At 39.7% G+C, this 24,173-nt stretch overlaps 1 protein-coding gene across 1 annotated transcript in view; it reads right to left on the bottom strand.

Moving 5' to 3' along the window:
* The window catches only part of SAMSN1 (SAM domain, SH3 domain and nuclear localization signals 1), a 36,771-nt gene extending 15,539 nt beyond the window's left edge, over positions 1-21,232 (bottom strand). The window contains exons 1-4 of the mRNA XM_082333233.1: positions 21,117-21,232; positions 2,991-3,062; positions 2,256-2,411; positions 78-198 (exon numbers count right to left, since the gene is read on the bottom strand). Of these exons, the coding sequence (XP_082189359.1) occupies positions 78-198; positions 2,256-2,411; positions 2,991-3,062; positions 21,117-21,173 (406 nt within the window). The 5' untranslated portion in view covers positions 21,174-21,232. The remainder of the gene's footprint in view (positions 1-77; positions 199-2,255; positions 2,412-2,990; positions 3,063-21,116) is intronic.
* Between the last annotated feature and the right edge of the window lie 2,941 nt (positions 21,233-24,173).

Genomic DNA, 24,173 nt, shown 5'->3' with positions numbered 1-24,173 from the left:
GCTCTGATACCTCAGACTTAAACAAGAACAATATTGATCCAGTGACTGAATAAGAAGTATGGATATCTTGGACTTACTAGATGAGCTCTGGCCACTGTTCAGACTATAGAGACTTTCCATAGAGTCACTGGCTTTTAGGGAGACCTTCTCAGTGTGTATTCCACTGCCAGGATCACTGTCATCTTTTCCCTCTTCATTCTTTAATACAAAAAGCAAATGTTAACGACCAAGAGTTGTATTTTAGACAAACATTTTTTTTTGTTCTTTTAAATCATCATTGGAGATTAACTCATCATTACACTTTATTAAGAACCACCCTGAGAGAAAGCATTTTAGAAGTTGATGCCTGGTACTAAGGATGCCCAGCACCACCCCTACCTAGCACCTTATGATCTTGGAAAAATCCCCTGCCTCCCCTCTGCCCCACTCGCTTCATTCCACTCGCGCTCAAGCAGCTAAACTGACTCTCCGTCTCAGAAGATTGCAATATACCACAGCAGTGACAAAGGCTTGTAATGGGAAATTCGCAGGTAGCCAGATAAGGTGTTTTTTCTGGTTGTCTCAGAGGAGGAAATATAAAGTTTAATTCTGGAAGCGCATGGTGGAGTGCTAGCTGATGCAGCTGTATTTTGCACTGAACTGAAAATCATGGGCACCTGGTGGCGGGCTGGCAGCCAAGCCAAGGCATTCTGGAGACAGCTTGCACACACGTATGGCATCAGTGTGTTCTAGCATCACGCTCACCACATTGCCCAACCTACACATTGGCCTCAAAATCCAGTGCATTTCAGAATTAACAGATGCATGTTTCTCTCAGAATCTAATGGTGTATGAAATTGGCCCCTTGAGTTTCTAAGAGTAAATCAAACCTCAGGAATCACAGCCTATTCAAAAAAGTAAGATCCATATTTCAATCACAGGTAAGTTAGGAATGATGTAACAACTAAATGAAATAATGCTGAGCTTTCAAAGGAAGGAATTTCTTCAGCAGATTTCATCACATCAATGTTCGTGATATTTTGATGCAACTGAAACATCCTGCAGTACTTAGGATGCTACGTTATATTTGGGGAAATATTAATTATTCATCAGTCAGCTGATGAAGTCAAGCAAAGATGACAGTGCATGTATGAAGGAGAGACCCATACAGGTATGTATAAGGTGTAACATTGAAATAAAAGATTATATTGGATTTCAACAAGGACAGTGCTTGTTACACCAGTCAGCAGCATAACCCATAGATTAATCAGTGGGCTGGTATTGATTGCCATCATCTCCTGCAGGAATGAAGATTATGCTACATGTGTGTCCAACCAGATAATTCATTGAGTTTCTGCCATGTGAATTGTTGCTGTAAATGTGCAGAAGGTAAATGCTGAAATTCTGATTTTTCTTTCTTATAACATAAAAATCATGGATTGTAACCTCTTGAATTTTAGCAAAAAATACAAACTAAACTAATGAAATACGAATCCTTGTCTTTGACCTCCAAAAGCTGTCTAAAGGTATCCTGTGAAACACTATTTTCTATTTGTGAAGCTTCTTATTTATTTTCCCTACTTATTTGATATTGACACATGTGTGAGATAGGATGCAGACTAGCTAGATTTTTTAGGATGATTAAGTATGACAAGTCCTTTTTCCTTACTTTTTTTTTTTTTTTTAAATTTGGAGCTCGCTGAAACAACATATTGAGAAAACAGGGTTTGCACTATGTGAAAAATTATATGGTTTTTATGTTTAATAAAGGTAGGTTCACTAAGATTAGATAAAGTAAAAGCAGATAAGGCATATGAGTTGTCATGCTCTAGGATGCTGGCTGACCTCTACAAAATGGACTTTGGAAATAATTCTTGTATTGAAAGATAAATTCTTCTAATGAAGCATTTTGTACAGGTCGAGTATCAGACTGCTGATGGGGTTCATCCAGTACTCCCTTGTGTCCACATCAGGAGATTTTTTTGTGATGCTTATACAAATGCTCCTTGATGAGAAAGCAAAATACAGTTATGTAAAACTCTTGTGGTTATCTTGGGCCCTTCCTGTGTGATGCTTTAATTGTATATGTGCATGTGTGCGTACATTAACATGCGCATGAAAGAAAGGATACATACTAAAAGCTGCTTTAATTCAGTATGTGTTACCATGTTTTTATGGATTGTCATGACTGATGACAGTTGAACAGGAAAAATGCATGTAACATTTTTACTTCACATATATTATCATCAAACATGAGATTCTTAAGCTGTATTTACCATCTCCTCAGAAAGTGCCTTGATGTACTTTTTACCCATCTTTTTCTTCATGGTAAGGGAAATGGCTCTCATCTTCTTACTCAAACTTCCTCCATTATTTGCTGCTTTAGTTTGTACTGCATCTCCAATGTCACTTATAGTCTCCAACTCAGATACCTGATTTGAAATAAAAAAGTAAGGAACAACTTACCATGAAAATGAAAATCAGTGTAGTGCAATAGGAATTACAGAAAAATATTAAGGACACCAATGCAATTAGGATGACAAAAGTCAGTCATAGCCATTTTCCTGGTGAATCATGTACTTAAAATGGTTTGCAGCACACCACTGTATGTGTGAATGACAGAAAGAAAATATATTTTATGCTAGAAAATGTTGTTTCCCATTGTTTATTGTCCTTAATCCAAACAAGAATTGAGGGGATTTATGCGGGTTCTTGAAAACAAAAATGACACATCTGTGGGTTGCATACATGTGCTGGTTACTTTGGGCATGCACCAACCTCAAGTGCACTTTTGTCTTTTTGAAAAATTGTTTCTAATCTTCCCATCAAAGTACCAAAGTTTAGGTGTGATTCTCTTGTTCATTTTGGCAAGGGCTCAATCACCCAAACAGATCTAGGTACACAGGCAAAGTTCTCATCGGTGTAAAATTTACACAATAGTTTCCCAATGTTTTTGCATAACTGTCATGGGAAAGTGAACTGAAGAAAGTAAAACTCTGTGTTATACAGACCTCAGCTGAATCATCTGTCTTTGATATTGAGTGATGCCTGAAACGGTCAAAGCTTCCAAAGCTGCTTGTGCGCTGTAAAAAAGAAGACAAACCTTGACTCACTGATGGTGTTTTGTTCTGTTATTAAGACTTAAATACAACTGTCAAGTCACCTGTTTGTGTTAAAAATTCCTCCCAGATCAGTGGACCATGAACTGCTACATCCAGCCAGAAACAAACTACTAGGTGACTATGGGGAAAAAAAATTGTGACTGTACCGCCAGAAGCAGAAAAACAAATAAGAAAACCAATACTGCTTCAAATACTAACTAGATCATGGATATGATTGAGTTCTTCTACATCAGTTTCACATTAATTATACACAGATATCTATGAATTACTTCTAGGCAAGATTGCTGTCCGTGAGCTTAGAAAAAAAGGTGTTTCCATAAATATTATACGAGTTATAGAATCGGTTATGGTGGTATCAAATGTGGCAATTTATACAGTTTACTTTTGCAGCTGGAGAGACTGTTTACAGTTCTTTACCAACAGGAATCAGCAAGGACCACTGAGGATTATGAATAATTTTTTTCCAAATGCATATGTTGTGGAGGGAGTAACAGAATAACCAGGCGGACCCTGTGTTTTTCTTTCCAATCCCCCAATTCGAAAATCTGATTTTTAAACGTACACGGGTACAATTTTTCCCTGTGCCGCAGCGCATAAGAAAGGCTGCATCACCTGAGCTGTGCATTGAGAGACCATGAATGGATTGCTTTTACTTCCTTCTAATTTTCACTCTTTCTGTGTGTGGGTAATTGGCATGGTAAGGAGGGAAGTGGCACAGCAGATTTTTGCAAGAGAGGTCACACAGAAATACCTGCCAGACATGCCCAGGCAGCGTTGTCTGACACTTCACTGCCCATGGCGGCAAACTGCATAAAATTGGCATTGATGACAAGTCAAAGGGCCTCTAAGTGTGGCCCTAATAATAGCCAGAGTTCGGACATTTATCAACTCTACAGTGTATTTAAGAGCTTGTTTTTATATCTTCACCAATACTCAAAGCTAAATCCAGAACAACCCTTTTTTTAAAGAAGTTCTTCACTCTTCCATACTAAGTGAAAGTCTTTTAATGCAGTATCAGATTTCTTGAAGCAGGGTTTACTGTTATATACTATGCAATATCAGCTCAGTATATTTCTGAGTATTCAAAATCCCCTCTGGAGGGAAAAAACACGTAAGCGATTTCAGACTACCTGGTTACAGGTTTTCCTGTATTTATTCATCCATTTACCTTGCCCACCTGATTTCAGCCTAACCAGTTCCTTGCTCCATTGCTTGCTTTCCCCCCAAGCCACACGAGCCATCTTTTTATCTCCCCATGGGTTTCGAAAGCACCCATCATGCCCCCTTCCACTGGCATCTCCAGCTACCTCCTTTTGCTCTCCATCCTGGAAATCTGTCGGTGATGGTAAGAGGAGCAGAACTGCCCAAACACTGAGCGCTGCAGGGAACGCTGCCCTTGCTGCACCCGTCCCCCAGTTCCCTACCCGGGCAGCAGAGTTAGTAACGTTGCGGGAGTGCCGTCCTCTGGAAAGCTGGAAAGCCAAAGACCTGTTTGAGCCAAGACCTAAGTAATTTCAGCCGCTGGCAAGTTTCTGAGTGCTGGTATGTCCCCGTACGTGTTCTTCCCACAGTTACCAAGCTGCCGTTTGCTGCTCTGTCTCCTTATGCTCTCCTTTCCTGGCAGCAGTTAGTCCTCTGTGGGACTCATCAGTAACAGCGTCAGGCTCCTGATGCAACGCAGGGTGGCAAGGTGGCATTCAGGCTTCCCAACTGTGATCTTAAGGAAGGAGTTCATCAAAATGATACCAGCTACGCGGAGCACACACATACCTCCCCTGGGTGTTTCCATCCAGGAAGAACCCCATCTTATTCTGTCCCTGCTCATAAATCACAGGGTTACTACCCATATTAGCTCCTCTCTCTCTTATACACAGTCACTTTTAAACTAAAAATAATTTGCAGAGGGAAAAAAAATATGACAAAGAAAAGCTACGGGAAACCACGTGCAAATACTTTGTCTTAAAGTCTCAATTTGAGAAGATGAAAATCAGCATCCCCTGGAACACAACTGAAAATAAAAGCTCCTTGCTGTGTCATTTCCCTGTTTTCCCACACTTATTTAATAACCAGCTCCCCCCTCCAAAAAAAAAAAAATAATAATGTGGACATAGCAGTGGGAGAGGCCTGAGCACAGCCAGATGGAAGAGGAAAGTGTGCTCACATTTTGGGTCCATGTTCTAACCACTGCAGCTTAAGAGAAAAAGAAGTAACGTCATTTTTTTTCACTACATTTCTGGGCACATCTAACCTGAAAAATATTTCCAGCCAAAGGTTATTTGAAAAAGCTGACCCAGATTTGTGAATATTTTTGGACAAGTAAAATGACATTTACTATTCACTGAGGGGAAAAAAAAAAAGAAAGAAAAAAATCACACAGCTCTCCTCTTAATTGATTGTAATCTCTCAGAAAATCTCTGTTGGCTAAACATTGTGGTTTATTTGTTTGTTTTTACCCTGTGAAATTGAAAAGGACAATTTGGATTGTACACTTTAATTTCATCTAAAATTCCCATAAAGAACTTTGCTATTAAGTAGATGAACAATATCCTGTGACAAGGGGTTAGCTCAATAGTATGATATAAAAACACAGCCCCAAGGATTATGGTTCTATTAGACAGGATTAACACCTTTCACTGGATTGTCAACCCAGCCAAATGTGCCCTGCAGCATGGAGCAGAAGGGATAGAAAGAGGGAGGCTGGAATCCACAGCAATATTGGGAAAGTATAAAATAGTCTCACACAGCGATCTCTAAACACACACTGACCTTTCTGTTGCATTCAATCACTTCAAGATGTCTAGTAGGAATAACTGTATATTAAAGTGCAGATGTGCTGTAAATACTTTAAAGGGAACAAGAGGAAAAAACATTGTTTATTGTTGGTCTTACCTATAAACAGCTTGAGCACAGGGAAATCAGTTATTCTTTTTTGACCCTTGAAACAACCTTATATCCTACATGTGCAGAAGCCTTGGGCTATTTTTTAGTGTACTTCAACGTTGCTTCTTCCCTATTAAATATTAATAAGGGTTACAGGATGAGTTCCACTATTCTAGATAATGGTCTTGTTGCACTGGAGAGCACTAAATAGGGCTGCTTCAGCAATTCTCTAAACTAACTTTTTCCATTAAGTAATCAATAGCTACCACCTTTTAAAAATGTATTCAACCCCATTATACTGATAACAAAAAGCAGATTTAGGAGCTCTGGGCTGCAAAGGGAACAGGACTATTACTTTCAGTAGTGTCAGTCACTGCATTAGTGTCAGGGAACACCTACTTTGGGAAGATATGCACAGGCCTTATTTCCAGGTGGAGGGAAGCTTTTAAAGTAAATGCAAAGCTACTAGGAGAAAATATGCTATTGACTTTTGCTACCAGGATTCAGCATCCTATAAAGTTAAGTGATTTTTCTGGCTGGATTCATGCAAGAGCTACCAATAGATATGTTAAGCAAATATGAATTTGTTCAGTAAAATCTAATGGAGGCATGGGCAGGGGAGAAACACTTTTATCTTCCCACACAAGGACCGATCAAATAATTTCTGCAAATCAATGCATTAACTTTCATCCCTTCCCCTTCAGTATACCAAATTAGCATAATAGAAAATATCAAAGATATTTTTCAGTATTTTATATCCTTCTTCCATCTTTTCCTATATCTTCAATTCCCTGAAATCCAGGAACTTTAAATAACCATTTTAGAGCGGTAAGTGCTATGTAATTGCTGTTTATTTTAATTTGGACAGTCTGCAGTTGGTGGTCTGGTTTGTCTGTAAATAGCCTAACATTTTCCCCAGAAAATGGTATGGTATACAAATAGAAAAACAACAACAAGAAGAGGTTCTGCAATCCGTGTCTTTCTGTTATAAAACATCCTTCCCTTGTACGGCATATCATAGAATTCAGTTAGTTCTTATGATAAACTAGTCAGAGCTTCTCTGTGTCTAAAGACAACCTTTGAGCCAAAACTGACAGCAGTTATGCCGCTAAATAATCATTATGGGTGATATTCATCTCATATTTTCCTTTGGACAATTCACACTACTCAGAGATCTGGTTCCCTGCTGTGAAAAATTCTGGCCCATTATGTTTTGCTTCAAGTCCTATTCAAAATAACTTTTAAGGCCAGCATGACACAATGGCTTTGTACAGACCCTATTGCACAAGTAAATCTCTTCAAATTCCTCCATGCATTTTCATTTTTAGCTTCCATTCATCCTTAGACTACCCAGACCGTGTAAGCTGTACAGGGGCAAATGCGGTCACTGAGAGTAACAAAAAGGGAGCTCAGCATGCTGCTCAATTTCCTTGCCTGCCACAGGTACTTGTATTCTTCCCTCTCTCCTTGGAAGAAGCCACAGCAGCTCCCAAGAGGACAGTCTGTGCTTGCTGCTTTGATAGATGGAGATAAGTGGAGCTCAGGATTTGATTCATTTCTTCTGTTCTCTGATGCTCCTAGTCCCTTCAGAAGGAGGAGACTACTCTGAGAATAAAATTAAGAGTTACCAAAGTAGTGATGAATATTGCCACTCTGCTAGCTTATCTTCTTGAATAGATAATCAAAGAAATTGTCTCCTACTTTCCAGAAGGCAAGATAGCAATTTTTAGCTCTTGGGATGTTCAGTAAAAAAACAACATCATCAACAAAAACCCCCTCATTTCTGTATAAAGAATGAGAATTTGCGTACAAGATTCAGTAACTCTCCGAAGAGTAATAGAGAAGCAAAAAAAGAGAAGACATCATGACCTCCCTACCTCAGGGATTTTTTCCTATTTACACATATAGAACTTCTGACCACTAACCAAGCTATTAATATAACATTATAGCCCACATGAAACATGGCCTAAACCTTGTACTTCACCAGTCAAAAGCAATTAAAAAGATACAGCTTGTTTTTCCTAACTCAGATAGGGCAATCTACTGAAATGGCATTTTTAACTGGCTTAAAAATGACTCTATAAAAGGCTGGTTGTTATTGTGGTCTGGTATTCAGTAACTGCATGGAGGTGGGAAGAGAGGGGAGCAAAGTGATCTTTGAACAAAACTGCTATCATGAAGCCTCAGAGCAAACACCCTAATTTTAATGACAGAAAATGGCTGAAGCTGTATAAAATAATGAGTTAATCGTACTTAACACTCCTCTGGGTCAACAAACTTTGCTCTCCAAAGTAAACACTGAGCGGCTGTTTTATCCGTACTGCAATCTGGTACCAGCCTCAGTCTCTCAAGCCTGAACCAATGCTGACACGAAACACATAGTTCCTGATAACCCAGCCTGCACGTCAGAGTTTCCACTAGAAACTCAGTTCTTGAGTGCTTTCAAAGGGCACCTCACGCAGGGCAGGTGCCAACACGGCTGAGAGCGAGGGGGAAACTGCCGTTCATGAAGTTAAACAAGGGCGAGATGGGTTGCAAGGTCTGTAAGTCTTCCTCAGGAAGAGGCAAGCCACGTAGGAAGTCTGAGCAAAAAGGCGATTTCATCTGACAAAAAATGTGCTGTGTTGATTAAACAAGTTTGTGAGGAACTAAATAAGGAAGCAATTTTAGAAATGTTGATCTTAACACTAAGAAAGTTTTTGCAACTGAGTGTTGCAAAATGTGCAAGGGGGAAGGGATCTGACTCCTCTCCTTTTAAATGCACATTGACCCTGAATTTTGAGCACCATGGTACCTGGCCAGTTACTGAAGAGCACTCTCAGTTCCCAGTGAGAAAAGTCACTCCAAGTGCTCTTCTGGCAGTCTGACCAATTCTGGGAGTGCGCACACAGGTATTTGCAATAATTATGTAATTAAGACTTTATTATTTATATGACATTTAATTAAAAGTGACTTTCAGTGGCACACAAAACCATGAAAAGAAAATGACTTTAAAAGAAGGTTAAGGATGTGTGACAAACTTAGAGGAGCTATGAAAATGACAGTTAAGGACTTGGCATGATGTTCCCTTCTGCCGCCCTGCTATCCTTTTTTACCCTTCATTTACACATGGGTAGAAACATCGAGGGACAAGCCTGGAAATCCACCCTCCACAGAATCCTGACTGCAGTCACGGGGCACGCTGTCTGAGCAGACTGGTTAAACACTACGTAAGCTTTGCAGGCTTTGATCTTTAATCACTTAAATACCAACATCTTTCCTCTCCTGAAACTTTCTCCTCTCTGAACCAGATGAATTCACAGACAAATTCTCATATTTTAAAAATGAATCACCTTGCTTCAATTAAAGTCCTTTCCCTGCTTACTTATACAGCACGATTTTATTAATGCTGTGTGTTATCTAGGTCCTGACTTTGCAGGGTTCAGCTGAATTTCTCGTGCAAGAGAAATTACTCACATGCATGTTTGCAGAATGTGCTTTAAGTGAAGATGAATATATATATGCCCAAAGACGAGCCAAGAAGCATGTAGCCCCCAAGGGCTCAGTTTTAAAGGGAGGCCCATGCCTGTCCAGCACACACGGAGTGGGGCAGCTGGCGCGCTCCCCCAGTGGAGGTGGGAATCTCCCGCATGTGACTACCACGAATGCTCCCACGCCAGAGCAGAAGTGGTGATAAGGAGCCTACCGCCTCATCGTGCTATACACAGACCGCATGCAGAATAGCGCGGGGAGACACAGCGTGTCCGAGGGCTTTGCTGTTCCTTTCGGCAAGCCTGAGAAGCGGCCACAGCTACCAACTCCAGTATGCTCGCCTGCCAACCCCGGAGCGGAGCAGCAGGGGATAGGCAGAAAATACTCCTGCCTGGTGTGACAGTGTTTTGGTCAGAGCCTTCGTGACTCAACCGTTGTACCACAGCCATACAAGATCCTTTACAGGGGTTATTTCAACGGCAGCGAGAGCCTCCTTGCCTATCTTATGCTTTGTTCATGCATGACGTGGGAGCTGGTCCTGCTCCCAGGGAGTCACTGAGAATGAAAGGCAGCTCCTGCATTCCTTGCTAGGGAGAGGCACGTTTTCAGTGGAAGGTGTTCCTTCAGATGACCTTCCAGAGGGAAACAAGATTAAAAAATAACCTCTGAGTCATGGTTAAATCTGACCATCCCAAAAGCTCGTTTGTTTTTTCTGAAGAGTAAGCAAACTTCAGAAAACCCTTATACAAGTTTTACTGCTGTCCTGCAGTCTTATCCTTGACAACAGGTAATGACCAACAATAAGCTAATTCTAAGAAACTTGGGGGAGGGGGGAGAAAGAGAGTTAGTTTTTATTACTTTTAAATGAGTGTTTGATACATCATGTTGGTTCCCCTGATTAATGTTCACAGCAAACTCAGCCATTGGAGTTGTAATGTTTCTGCAAGCTTCCCTACAGCAAAGCTTAGCCATTAATTCAGTGGCATATGTCAGCTCAGCAGAGCAAGGTCACTCTTCTCTTTCAAGGGGAACCTTTTTAGAAATAATAAAACTGACAGAAAGTTCTTTTTTGCATGCTTTATGTCACCTGAGGTTGAGTGCTGCAGTTAATATCACAGAGCTTATAAACATTCCCATCTTCAGCAGTCTCCAACGCCACTGGGCTCTTGGAACCTCAACTTTTTTGCGTGTGTGTATTAAAGTAATATAGTGACAGCTTTATGTGGGGCAGATATACAGTATGTAATCCTAAATGAGTAAAAAATGAGTAAAAAATGAACAAATATTTCTTAGGCTCTTTAGAGGCGAGATTTTGGAAGGCACTAAGAGACTGCTGATAATGCAGTATGCATTTAGGATGGTAGTGCTTAGAGAAAAAGATGTAGGATTAAGGACTTTGTCTCTGTGGATGCTTGCACTTTTAGCAAAAAAGGAAAAAATCTTAAAATCCTACTGGTCCACCTTGTTTCCATTTCACTGTTAACTGATACTGCAGGCTGGAAATCTGTATAGGCATGCGATGTAAAGAGAACACAAAGTTAATTGATCTATTTATGGAATAATTTTGAACTTGTAAGTAGATAAAGATGTGTTAGTCATCTGTTATGATAACTAATTGCGACTGGAACTTATTTATCGGGGTACAAATATTATGGAGCATGATAAACAAACTAATTAGCTGAAGAATAAGATCCAAACAATAGGCCAATTTTTCCCCCTCATTATCTCCCTTCAGACATCCTGACTACACTTGATTAATGAATCCATAGTGAGATTAGCTGAAATTGCCTTAATGGAGATGCACTACAGCAGAGAAGCAAAATTCAGTGCAGTATCTATCATCAGTCACTGTGAATTTTAGTGTTTCATCAAATCTATATGTCCATTTATTTACATTATTTTTATCTTAGAAAACAAACAAACAAACAAGACTATACTCATTACGGTGGGTTAACTTTTGACTCCTTTAAAATGATGACCAGGGGCACCATTTTTTTCTCCTTCATGTATCCTCCCTTGTCAGAAGGCTGAGTTCCAGTGTTGGCTTATTGCCATCAACGGGCCAAAGTTATCCCTATTGTCCCAATTGAAGAAAGCACACATGGCATTTCATTGCAGCATCGCAGGCCTCGAAAACTGGACATGCTTGCACAACATATGCCTGGGAATCTAAAATATGCTCCTTGGAAATACTGAACTCATAAAATACATTCAATAAGCTTTTGGGTTTGGACCAGTATGGAAGCTGAAAGAAGGTTTCCAGCTCAGTGTTTCCTAGTGATTTAGCACTGCGTAAGAATACTTCTTAGTGCAGAAGTTATGATACGTTAAATTCTGGGGGGGTTTTGTAGCATAAGTTCTATAACTGTAATCCCAGAAAAAAAATCTAGTCATCTGAAGACAACATAGCATCCTGATTCTGTTCAGGTCACTTTTATACCAGAAATAAACGAGTGCAATCAACAGCTCACTGCGAGTACCAGGTACAGCAAATTATACTAGTCTACTACGGTGTTGTGGTTCAATCGCAGTCGGCAACCAAGCACCACACAGCCACCTGCTCACCCTTCCCCCCCCAGTGGGATGCAGAAGAGAATCGGGGAAAAAAAAAAGTAAAACCAATGGGTTGAGATAAAGACAGTTTAACAGGACAGCAGAGGAACAGGAAATTATTATTATTAATAATAATAATAATAATAATAATAATAATGGAATATACAAAACAAGTGATGCACAATGCAATTGCTCACCACCCGCTGACCGATGCCCATCCCATCCCCAAGCAGTGATCGCTGCCCCCCAGCCAGCTCCCCCCAGTTTATATACCGGGCATACGTCATACAGTATGGAATAGCCCTTGGGCCAGTCTGGGTCAGCTGTCTTGGCTGTGCTCTCTCCCAGCTTCTTGTGCACCTGGCAGAGCATGGGACGCTGAAAAGTCCTTGGCTAGTGTAAACACTACTCAGCAACAGCTAAAACATCAGTGTGTTATCAACATTATTCTCATACTACATCCAAAACACAGCACTATACCAGCGACTAGGAAGAAAATTAACTCTGTTCCAGCCGACACCAGGACATATGGGCACATCAATTCCCCTCTCTCCATTCGATTATCTCTGTGGCATGGGGTTATTGAGAGCACAGCTCAGTGGAAAACTACAGTTTCATCTCATGAAAAACAAACGTGCTAGATGTTTGAAATGTGTTTTCATTCTGACACACAACAAAATTGAGACTAAGCTTTTCACCCCAACCCTGCTCCACGAAAACCACACGTAGTTGAGAGACACTCGCCAATGAGATGATGCTACCAAGGCACAGAGAGCAGTGAGGGCTTTGAGGTGTTATGTGAAGCCCAAATTGTGCCAGCTACAAGGTGTTTAAGCTTTCATGAATGGGTAGGAACATGTCTGCTCTTCCCATTCCCTCAGATATTAACCAAAATCCCAAACACATAGTTTTCAAATATTTTACCCATGTAGACACAATTACCAAAGAGACATTAATCAAGCAAATATAAGCTCCATTAAAGACAGAAAGAAAATAATGGAAACACCCCAACAGACAATATCAGAAGAGGCTTGCCAAGTACTTGTGACTAGACCTGACTGCCTACTCTACCATCATCAGTCATTTCACACACCCTCTACACAGGCTCTGAGCTGCTCATCCATCAATGAACCATGTCCCCTTTCTAGCTCTGTGAAGCGGTTTTTGGACTTAACATCTGACCTTAAAAAGGAGGCAGACAGACAGAAGTATAGGAGAAAAACAGTGCAGCTGTGGCAAGTGAGAGCAATTCATGAGTGGTAAAGCTCAGCATCCACTTTGCACAGGTGAAGGCAGCAGAGAGTCAAGCTGCATGAACTAATTCAGCTGTTTCGGCCACTTTGTCATCTCATCTTCACACATATGGTTTTGGCTGTGCTGTTGCTAAGTGAAGCCGATTTCTTTGTCTCATGGCTGCAGGCTGTCAGTGACAAAGCTCCGTCTCTATCTCAATCATAGTGGTAAAAGGAAGACATGAAACTGCACCATAGTCTTTCCATGCTTTCTGGTTGAACAGCACTCCTCTACTGCTTCTCTTCTCCCTGAAGAAGCCATGAGAACCCCTGCAGAAAAACCTAAAACTGAGTACTCAAGTATTCCAGTAGCTCCATATCTCACTTACCTTTCAACACACCTGAAAGAACAGCAAACCTACCACACCTTCTGAGTGAGGTCAGCATGACCAAGTAGGGGAACTTACAACTTCCTATGGTTCTCAAGGAAGTAACCTTTCAGCATCCCATGGAAATCAAGGACAGGAGCGTGAGGTTGCTTGGTTGTTCTTGTGAAGATTATAAAAGAGATGAAGACATAAAAGGGTGGGAAAGGGACTAAAACTCCATTCAGAAGACATAAAGGTGCAAAACATTAGGTGGATGACTAGATCTTTTTCCCAGAAAAAGCTTCTTGTCATCCTCAATGCTGGGTGGTGTTAGAGATGACAGACACTTTGCTGTAGACGTTCAGCTTACCAGAAAGATGCCAGTAGATGTTACAACTGACAACTAAGCAGTCTGAAGACTGCATACAGGTGAAGTCGTTATCCAGCTTTCTGTATATCCATGGAATAAACCAAAGAGGTATGGGGAAAAAAGTGGCAGTATGATGGTGTATAATATGTATAGTCAAAGAAGCAGCTTCCCTGAAGCAGTTCAAAATCTCCAGACTTTTCCCTAGGCTGGAATTTCTGTCTCAAGTTTGGGAAGAACAAAAAAAGGAAGAACGTGCGCTTGTGCACACTGTAAGTGCAATAAGATGTAAAAAGCTAGAAAGGTAAGAGCAAGCAAGTATACAGGAGAGATTTCACTTGGGGAAAAAGGTAGGTGGTCATTCATCTTCCTGTGGATTATCAACACACATGCACACGGATGCCTTCATCTGGTGTATGAAACAAAGTTTTCCATTAGGATGGTTTAAAGGACATATGACCTGCTAAATATTCGGAGCATATATAATCTGTAGCCTGGTGCCAAGCAGCAAAATGTCTAGAGGAAAGCCACTGACATTGCTAATTTGTGGAAGAGAGTATAACTGTTTCTAAGAACTGAAATAACTCTGCTGTCTCTGTTCCAAGCTTTCAGAAGATAAAGGGCTATTGTGATTACAGAGGCCTAGAAGACTTTTTATTTTCCTTCTCTGCAGTAGGTATTGCCGGGGGGTTTCTGCCCACACATTGAGGGGTTGAGTCTTCTGGATAAAGTGTTTGTAGCCACCCACAAATTGCTTATACCAGCTGGCTAGTGATGGCTTTATAATGACTTCAGTCTGGATTTATGCCCTGACACAGATTACTAGAAGAGTGTTGAAACCTACAGAAAACTGTAGGCCACATCCTCTGCCTGTCCTGCCCGCATAGAGTTACTGCTTTTTTCCAGCAATGACAGGTATCCTAGCCAATGTTTAATTTGGGGTATTTTGAGTTTCCTAGAAACGCAATGTTGAAGTAAGTCAACTGCTCTATAAAGCTAATTAAAGAATTAGAAGGCAACTAATGCTGATTTATGTCACCTTGGTAGTTGTGCTACAGTATTTATCAGACAGTAGTTATAAATGATGTGGTTGATAGTCTGGTTTCTAAAAATGGCCAGAGAAGGTGGTTCATCTTGAAATGCTCTTGCTTGCTTAGGAAATCAACAGAGAACCACACTGGGTTTGTTACTCTAAGCAAAATTAATATTAATGTGAAAATATTCCCTTCAGGAAATTTGCTCTGACTTGTTTTAAAATATTCTGCTATTAGGGACTTAAGCCTGGCTAGTGAAGGAAAACTAAGACAGGGAAGAAATAAGAAATGACCTGAATTTTGCTCAAAGTTGGTCAAAATTTAAAAGGTGCTGTAATCAACGGAACACACAAAAGAAGCCAGGACCGGACCAGGCCACAGATGTCATTTTTCCTTTGGCACACAAGCTATTCTAGAGTTGTGTAAGCCCTCAACAAGCCTGTGTGCTGATCTGAGCATCAAAATGTGAAGTCTGGACATCCTAATTGGCCTCCTGGCAAGGGGCAGGAGAGAGACAGCTGTTCTTTCCCCACAAAGACCCTGGACCCTTACTTTCTGGTGAGAAAACAAAATTCCTCAAATTTCAAGACCTTACTAGAAGAGATAGGCTAACATATATGTTAAGACACAAACAACTTTCTGAAACTGCTGTTGAAAAAAAAAAAATTGGCTGATGATCAAGAAGCAAGATGATAATATAAATGAAGAAAAAATACCAGAAGTAAGAGGAGCAGTAATATGATTGTAGAGCCTTCCACTCACACAAGAAAAATAACCCAAGGTTAACTCTAACCTTGTTCTAGTTTTTTATGAAGCCTGAGGGAGACAGGAAACACCTTCTGAAGTGTCACCTGCAATCCCTTTTTTCCCCATCTACACATACATGGTTATTACAAGTATCATTTTTTCTTTCTCTGAACTGTCCCTGATAAAGGCCCATAGGTATTTCCACTATAAACCAGGTTCTTAAAACTACTTCCCAGATGTTGTCATCCGTTTCTGCTTATTTAACAGAGTTCAAATGGATTTTGACAAACAGTCTTTCTGCAAGAGGCAATGCAGTAAAGACCTTTAATGACAGAACTATGTGTCATCTTTGCCTATAAGCATAAATTTGCACAGCGGGCAGTACGGTGAAAACAGCTTATCATCAACTCATCACCTCTCATCATTGTTAGAATGAAATGCAAATGGAAACGAACATCACTTCAGTCATGGTTGTGAAAACTAGCATCTGTGACATTAGCAGTGGCTCATTTATTATGCACTCAAAATTTCAGGGGGAAAGAAAAGGATATAAAACTTGCTGTTTTCAGAACTCTACCGGTCTTTACCTTTGAAATAAAATTAAAACCCTCAGCTTTCCCCACTCAAGGATAAATCCTAGTTAATATTCATTAACACTGAGCAATCTCTTCACTGCAGATCTTGTCCTCCAGAAGATCTAGTTATGTCTTGAATTATTTTTGGTGTTTAGGTTTGCTGTGCTTATTTTCTGTTTTCTTTTCTTTAATAAGTATTCGCCATTGGAGAGTCACGAGCCACTGTCTAAGAAAAAAGCAGCACAAAAAACTTGCTTATAGCATCTGTCTGCACTACAGGCTCCAAACACTTAGGCAAGCAATAAACTTTTTACTCAGATGACAAATCCTATTGAAATCAATGGGATCACAGCTAATTTATTCATTTAAGTGTTATCAAAATCAGGATCAGGCCTTCTGTGAAGAATATATAAAAAGGGGAAATCCTGGCCTCAAGTCTATTGCAAAAATGTGCATTGATTTCCGTCAAGGCAGGGTTTTTCATTTAAAGCTTATAAAAAGGAAAATTATTGGTATGAAATAGTACTAGGGAGCAAAGTTGCACATTAAAATATTTCCTCCCATTGGATTTGACAATATTTTCTCATAACCCTGAAAATAAATAATAGTTTGTCACCTAACTAAGCGAATATTGATTTAATTAGAAGCTTGGACATATTTTTGCCTAAACAAAATGCCCAGGCATTGACCCTGAATTGTCTTACACACCAGAAGTAAGCTGAGTTTCAAGCACCAAGTGCATTTGGAAGCAGAATAAGGAAACAAAAACGTCTCAAACCTTTAGCATAAACATAGATCAACTGTCATATAGAATAATGACACAAGACTTTCTTCAGTCAAGCAGTGGCACAAAGTAGTCTTTGCTTCAGCTTGAAGTAAAGCCAAGAATCATCAGGCAGTTCTCAAGTTTGCTATGTCCATAGGAATTTGAGAGAGAAAGAAATAGGCTCTACCCAGCACATTAGGTCCCGTGACTGGGGAAGACAATGCGGGGGTGTTTTACAGATTATTTGCAACTTCCGTTGTCATTTGCACCTGATCAAATGTGTAAAACAGTGCAAAGTGGAATGCAGAGTAGCTGCGAAATGCTGAAATGGTGTTTCATTTGTATGGTGCCAGGATATGGTGCTGCCTGAAGCATATGAAAAAGAGAAGACTAGATCCTGTGTAATTTCTTAGAATGTTTTTTCTTACCATCTTTCTAAATCTGCTTCATGCCACTCCCCAGATGCACTGACATCTATAACATCACAAGGGCCAAAGAGGCTAAAATCCAAGTGATTTTAGGGGTCTGTTTCATCCTCTAAGTCAACTGCTCTCCTCCCCAGCTCTCCAAGGGGTGGTGGGACAGACTGCACAAACTCATAGCTGAAACACATCTGGTAAACGCATCCTTCCCTCACTTGCTACAATACTTTCCTGCTCTGCAGCTAAAACTCCAGCAGTGCAGGAGATACATGCTCTCCCTGCAGTGAGCTGATGGAGCTGGGCTGACTCCAGCCATCAGCATGACCACAAACCTCAGGGCTAGGTGCAAGACCTTGTTTGTCTGACCTCACCTGCCCACAAATAATACTGCAGCTCAGAACAGCTATGCCGTGTAAACCAAGGCACGTCTAGTCTGACAGAAAAGAAAGGGGGGCAGGTGAGAACTGGAAGGAAGCGCTGAGAGAGAGAGCTGCCTCTTGGTGGATGCCCTGACGGGAGGTGCACAGCCTCTGTTATGATAGAAAGTCATTTAAGGTCCTGGATAAACAGATAGGTTAGATTAGACAGCCTTGAAATAGAGAGCTTAGCCCTTCAATTGGTTGAATTTCTTCAATATTAAGCAGGATATTTTTAAGCCTTAGGACTTTTCCTTTATAGTTCAACTACCTGGGTCCTCAGCTGATGTACAAGGTATAAATGTACAGTTCCGTGGCAGTACGTGCAGCTACAATGATAAACATTGGCAAAAGATCAGAATCCTTCCAGTATGTCTTTTGAAAATATTTCTCTCACATTTTTCTCCCTATTTTCTCTAGGATGACACCAGGTGTAGATTTTTTTTTGCCTAGCAATGAATGTTTGTTTATTTAGTTTACATACAAAACATACAGTAGTTATATGCATATCCATGCATATACAAAAGCTGCCAGATATGCAAAGAAGTTATTAGCATGACTGCAGCACTACAGAAATCCTTCTGTATAACGAAACAAACTGCAACACTACTATTTCATGGCAATGGAAAAGTATCAACTCTTTCATAGCAGACACTGAAAGTTGTAAGATGCTACTTTTTGTCTATGCAGCACCTAGTGCATCTGCAGAAGTCCCTTAAGCACCACTGTAATCAATAAAGTAAAGTAAATTCATTGCACACACAGAACTGGCAGTTAGATACTGAAAATCGGTGTTAGTTCTGCATTGGTTGTTGTTGACTTGCCCACCACTACTAGAGGCTTTATACAGGGACAGTGAATTGCCTCGAGAAGGGTTTTAACACCAGCCTTGCATGATATTCCTTCATCTTTATCAAAAGGCACAACTGGATGCTGATATTCTTCACATTAGAAAGTAATAAAAGCAAAAGGATTAAAAAGAAAATCCTGGTGAAACACTTGAATTAATGCACAGAAGTTCATCCAATTGTGATAAAGACAGCTGGTCACTGTGGGTAAGATTCAGTTACCTAAAAAGATCTTTCTGGTGTCCTCTTTGAGGGCCTAAGGTAACAAACCTGGTTTTCACTTAATAGTCCAGACTTTATGGCTCTCCCATAGGTCTTGTGTCAGCCCCATATGGATGTGTTGGAGACACTGGGACATCTAAGGTGCCTAAAGACAAGTAGCCCAAGTAGCCCAAGACCTCCACCGTGACAATGGCATCCTGCTCTGGGAGTATGAGGAGGTACCAAATGTTGCTGTGCAGAGCAGGGGCAGCCAGGAAGTGATCGAGGGAAGTCACTTGTGAAATCCTGTAACTTCTGTCGGGAGGTAAGGACCTGTGCCCCATGTTACCTAATTCAGTATTAAGCAACTTTAGTATTTGCGTTACTTTCACGGGGCATATTTCAAAACATGCTACAACAAGCTAAGATTTCCATTCCGTGTGACGTGGGGCTGTCTCCTCTCACGCCCTTTTTGTGAATAGCACATTCAGCAAAAGCATTCTCATTGTGGAAAGTTTACACAATTCTGTGCAAAAGTGGGACTACAGTAGGTGGAGTGTTTCAAAGCACACTGCTGAGGCAGAAAGACATCCTGAGCCACTTCACCAAGACCTTTCCATTTTTGTAAACATTTACAATAAGACAAAATCAGCACAGCAAATTCAGCAGGTTTGGCACTCAGTCAAGTGGTTAGACTCTTTTTAGCCCTGCTTTACACATATGGGGAATCAAATCCATGACCATGATATATATATATATTTTTGAGAAGCCACAATCCAGCATTTTAATAGCATGGAGTGCATTCATGAATGAATAACTAAGTGTGTAGAAAAAAAATTTTAAAAAAAATAACATCAGACTTTTGTTAAGGAATGTATTATTCTGGAAGAAGGAGTGACCAAAACTTGCTTTTGAAATTATTTAACAGACAGGAAAGCAAAGCCCATCCACAGAGCCTCTCATGGTCATTTCTTGCTTAACCTATAGTGTAATTAGATATTAGTTATGCTTCTGCCCTGTCTTTAAAAAACAGTATGATGATTGAACAGAAGAAAATACATATCATACCAACCAGTTAAAATGCTTAAAAACCCATTTAAATCCATGGGAAAATGGATTTAGAATTGTTTCAAATCCATGGAAAAAACATTCATTTTAATTGTTAATGAGTCATAGTCTAAAACTGCAAGTGCAATACACAAAAGCCAATGATGAGTAAAACCAGAAGACATTCCTGCTGAAATAGTGTCTGCAATAATATTTAGGACCCAGAAATCAAAAAGTGAGGTGTATTCCCAAACAATGAGAAGATGTGTCTGTAAGCCAGAAGACAGTGAGTTACTGAGAGCAGAGATATACTAAAAGGCTTTTCTAATCTCTTATTTAAATTTTCAGCACTGGCAAATTGAAATAGAAATGGATACTGATGTGCTCAGGTCTAGCAGTAGCCATTTCTCTTCAGGCTTACAATACACTTGCAAAGGTCATTCTGCACCCAGTCCAGGGACTGAAAATAAATTTCTAGCACAGGACTCATCCTTATGCATCTTGCAAAACTCTCACTTTCTTGCTTGCAATTCCAGATTGTGGAAAGTGTCCAGTGTAGCATATTAGGAATTTATTCAGAGTATTTATTTCAGGCTGAAAGTCTAATAATTCCCAGAAAAATAAAGATGACAAACACTGATTGCCAAGCACCCTCTCCTCCTTTAGTTACGATGATGCAGAAGCAAACTTATTAAAATAAGGAACAAATTTAATAGCTTTTCTAATTTCTCACTGATTCTCACACTCTTTTGTGGGGCATCATCAGTTTATCATAGGTGAAAGGGAGGGAGGGGATTTTTGTGAGCCCCTCTGTTCAAAGACCTATGCAGAGCATCTAACAATAGACAAAGTCCAGTACCAGGACTCTTTAGCACAGCTCTAGCAGCTTCACAATGATGGTTCCTTGAATTGGATCATTACTTCTATAAAGTGAGTATATACAAATAGATTCCTGAGATTATACCACTGAGGCACTTGCTAGCATATCAGGAAATCCTGAAGCTAGGATTTAAAAGGAAATCGTCCTTTTAAAAATTGTTAAGAATTCCTGTAATTATTCATTGAGAATGAAAATGAAACATTCTTACCTTTGGCTTTTGACTTTTCTCCTTATCAGACACGTTAGATGGTTTTCTCTTCAACATTTTTAATTCAGATTTATCTAGCTGATGTGCTACTGCTACCAGCTTGTAACCAAACTAAGTACAATGAAGCGTACTGAACAAGCGTACATCGGTTACGCAGTTCCTTTTTCTATCAGGATGTGACTTCACACCACTGCTTTGTGGCACGGGTGAGCGAGCTGAAATCTTTCTTTGGGGAGTGAGTGAGGAAGGAGGGGAGGAAGTGATGGGGAAAAGAAAGAGAGAGGTGCGCTAAGGAGATGAGTTGAAAATGAGGAAAGGGTTCAGAGTGAGAAATGCTTTAAGATTTATCTCCTTCTGTGTCACCATCAGGCCTCAGTAAGACTTTGGACAACCTCAAGAAAATCATCCTCTTCCTCTCTCATTTTCTGTCACTCAGCCTTGTGGCACTAACTGCACCCTTCATTTCAAGTTCTGCTGGGACTCGAATGTGAAGAAGGTATGCTGCTGTTCGGAAGACCTAGGGATATTATCCCTCAGCAGATTTGCACTGCGCTGTGGTACATGGTCTAGCTGGTCCCTAATGCTTCCCTTTCTCTCTTGGCTCTACAGTAATGCAATAAAAGCAATGAGATTGAAGGTCACTGTTGGCAGAGAAGGCAAGTTTTATAAAGCCATCTTTTTCTTTTGCATAGTGGAATACTTTTTTGCCATTCATCACAGAATTTGGACTCCCTGAAATAGGGAAGTCCAAGGACTTTTCAGTCCTCCGTTGTCCTTGATTTGGTGACAAAGTCACAGGGAGAAAAAGCAAGTGTAACAGAAGGCTTACAACAAAGACACAGAGGAGAATTGCAAAAGTCCTTTATACCCTCTTGAAAAACAGCCCAGAGGCTAAATGAAAGTGAAGGTATTAAGATAGCTTTGAATTTCTGCTTCATTTTGCTTGATATTATTTGCCAAAGTCAAACAAACAAAAGTCTTGAGTATCCTAAGTAAAACTTATTTGTTGTCAATCACAGGCCACAAAACCTGTAGCCATGAAAATTCCCAGCTTTTTGCTGAAAGCAAATTTCAAACCCCAAACTTTTGGGCCACCCACAGAACTTCAATTAAATCTTAATTTAACATTAATACAAGTGAAAAAGAAATCTATTGCTAAGTAAATTGTGAGAAAAAGGTTCAAGAGTGTCAAGAAAAAACTTCGGTAAATTTTTTTTTTTTCAAAATTTTGATAACATGTTTTCAAAAAATTTTTTTTCAAGAAAATCTATTCTAAGCAACTTTTCCTCATAAGTTTTGCATAGATAAAAGCTCTTTTAAAAAAGCAAGTCACTGTGGAGGGCTCTTGCACCAAATAAAAATTCAGAAGTCCTTGACAATCCAAATACTCAGTGCCACAGACCTTTCTTTCTCTGTCATTCTTGTAATAGACTGAACTCAAATTTCAAGGAAAGCTAACACAAGAAACCATTGAAACTGAAAACCAAAAGAACCGATGGTTGAAAGCTGGTAAGAAATGCACAGGTCTTGTTTCTTAGAATTGTCTTTCACAGTCCCATAAACTCTTCTAACTTTTTGAAGCATCTATGAGGAGACAATGCTAGGTAGGCAAGTAATGTCTTGGCTGAATTGCTCTCTTCTTCCTCTGTTATATGAATACTCCAAGGAGGCATAAGACACTGCTCATCAGATGAATGCCCATTCAGTTTGCTATTTGGACTTCTATTTAAATGTTTAAGAAAAGTTTTGGAGGCCACCTTGGATTCTAATAGATGGGCAACTGAATGGACTGAGACTGACTGATGAAAGAATAATTATTGCATGCTAATGGTATAGTGAGGTTTTCCTTTCCAGACCTTCTAAGAACCAGGCTGGTAAGAAGAGGAGGAGGAACTGGGGTTAAGGTGCTGAAATTCTGCCAAATATAATGCAAGATTGTTCTCTAGGTTGTTGGATTGCAGTGGAGTACATGTTGAACCTCAACCCATTAACCAAGATGTTTCACTTCACATTTTAAGTAGAACTACACTCATCTAGAACAGAGTTGAATTTATTATTGTTATTATTAATAACGACACATCAATCAGAGCTCATAATCATGGTTATTTTTAATAATCAATAATTAATTAATAATAATTATAAACTTTGAGAGATATGTTTCTTTCATATATCTGATAACAACACCTGAAAAGTCCATTTAAGTTTCTAACCATAAGGAGGTTTTACCATGGATATTTAATTAGCCTTAGTAATTCAGTAGGGCCATATGTTGTTATAAAAGCTGTATGTATGTTTAATAGTAACTAAACCTGATTTTTTATCTACATAGATGTACATTGCAGTATATTGTTTTTCTTTTTAGTCTGATCCAAACGTGAGGATTAAGTCAGACTCTGCTGATCATTAGACTGTGATTTCCTGTCTCAGGCCCCTGTTAAAATCTTCATGATTAATAAAATGGGAACTCATCTGAAGAGTAATATATGAGCTTCCTTTCTGTGGAATATTTATTGTTAAACAGGAAGAAAGAGGCCATTTCAAGAGATATAGTACCCACCCATATCTATTTCCTTTCCTCATCCACATATCAGAAAAATTATAGCAGCTTGAAAGCTGACCTGATTATGTTCTTGCCCTTGGAAAGTTGACCCACACTAGTTTTAAAAAGTAACAAAGTGAAGAAAAATCAAACATATATAACATTAAGTTCATTTAATTTAGTTAACCAATACATTTCAAAAGAAGCTCTTTTGAATTAAAAATTAATAAGAAGCTTGGTGCTTATATCCTCTGTATTTGAAGCTAATTTTTCAAAGGGGAATGAATATCTGTGTAAAACTAAAAGAAAAATTCTCATGCTTAGTTTTCTGTTGGACATGACTGCAGGTAACTTATTCCATTTCCTTGCTGGTCTTTGAACCTGATCCAAACCCTGGTGAAATCAATAGAAGTTTTTCAGGTGAATTTTATGGGGCTTGGATTGACTCCTTCATCCTGAAATACCCAGGCAATGTCACTCTTCTCTCTGCAAAGTCCTATGGGGAAAAAGGCTATCCA

This window comes from Platalea leucorodia, assembly GCF_965183815.1.
Source record: "Platalea leucorodia genome assembly, chromosome: 2".
NCBI classification, from domain to species: Eukaryota; Metazoa; Chordata; class Aves; order Pelecaniformes; family Threskiornithidae; genus Platalea; species Platalea leucorodia.
The sequence above is the reverse complement of the archived record's forward strand: the minus strand, read 5'-3'. Positions and strand labels throughout refer to the sequence as shown.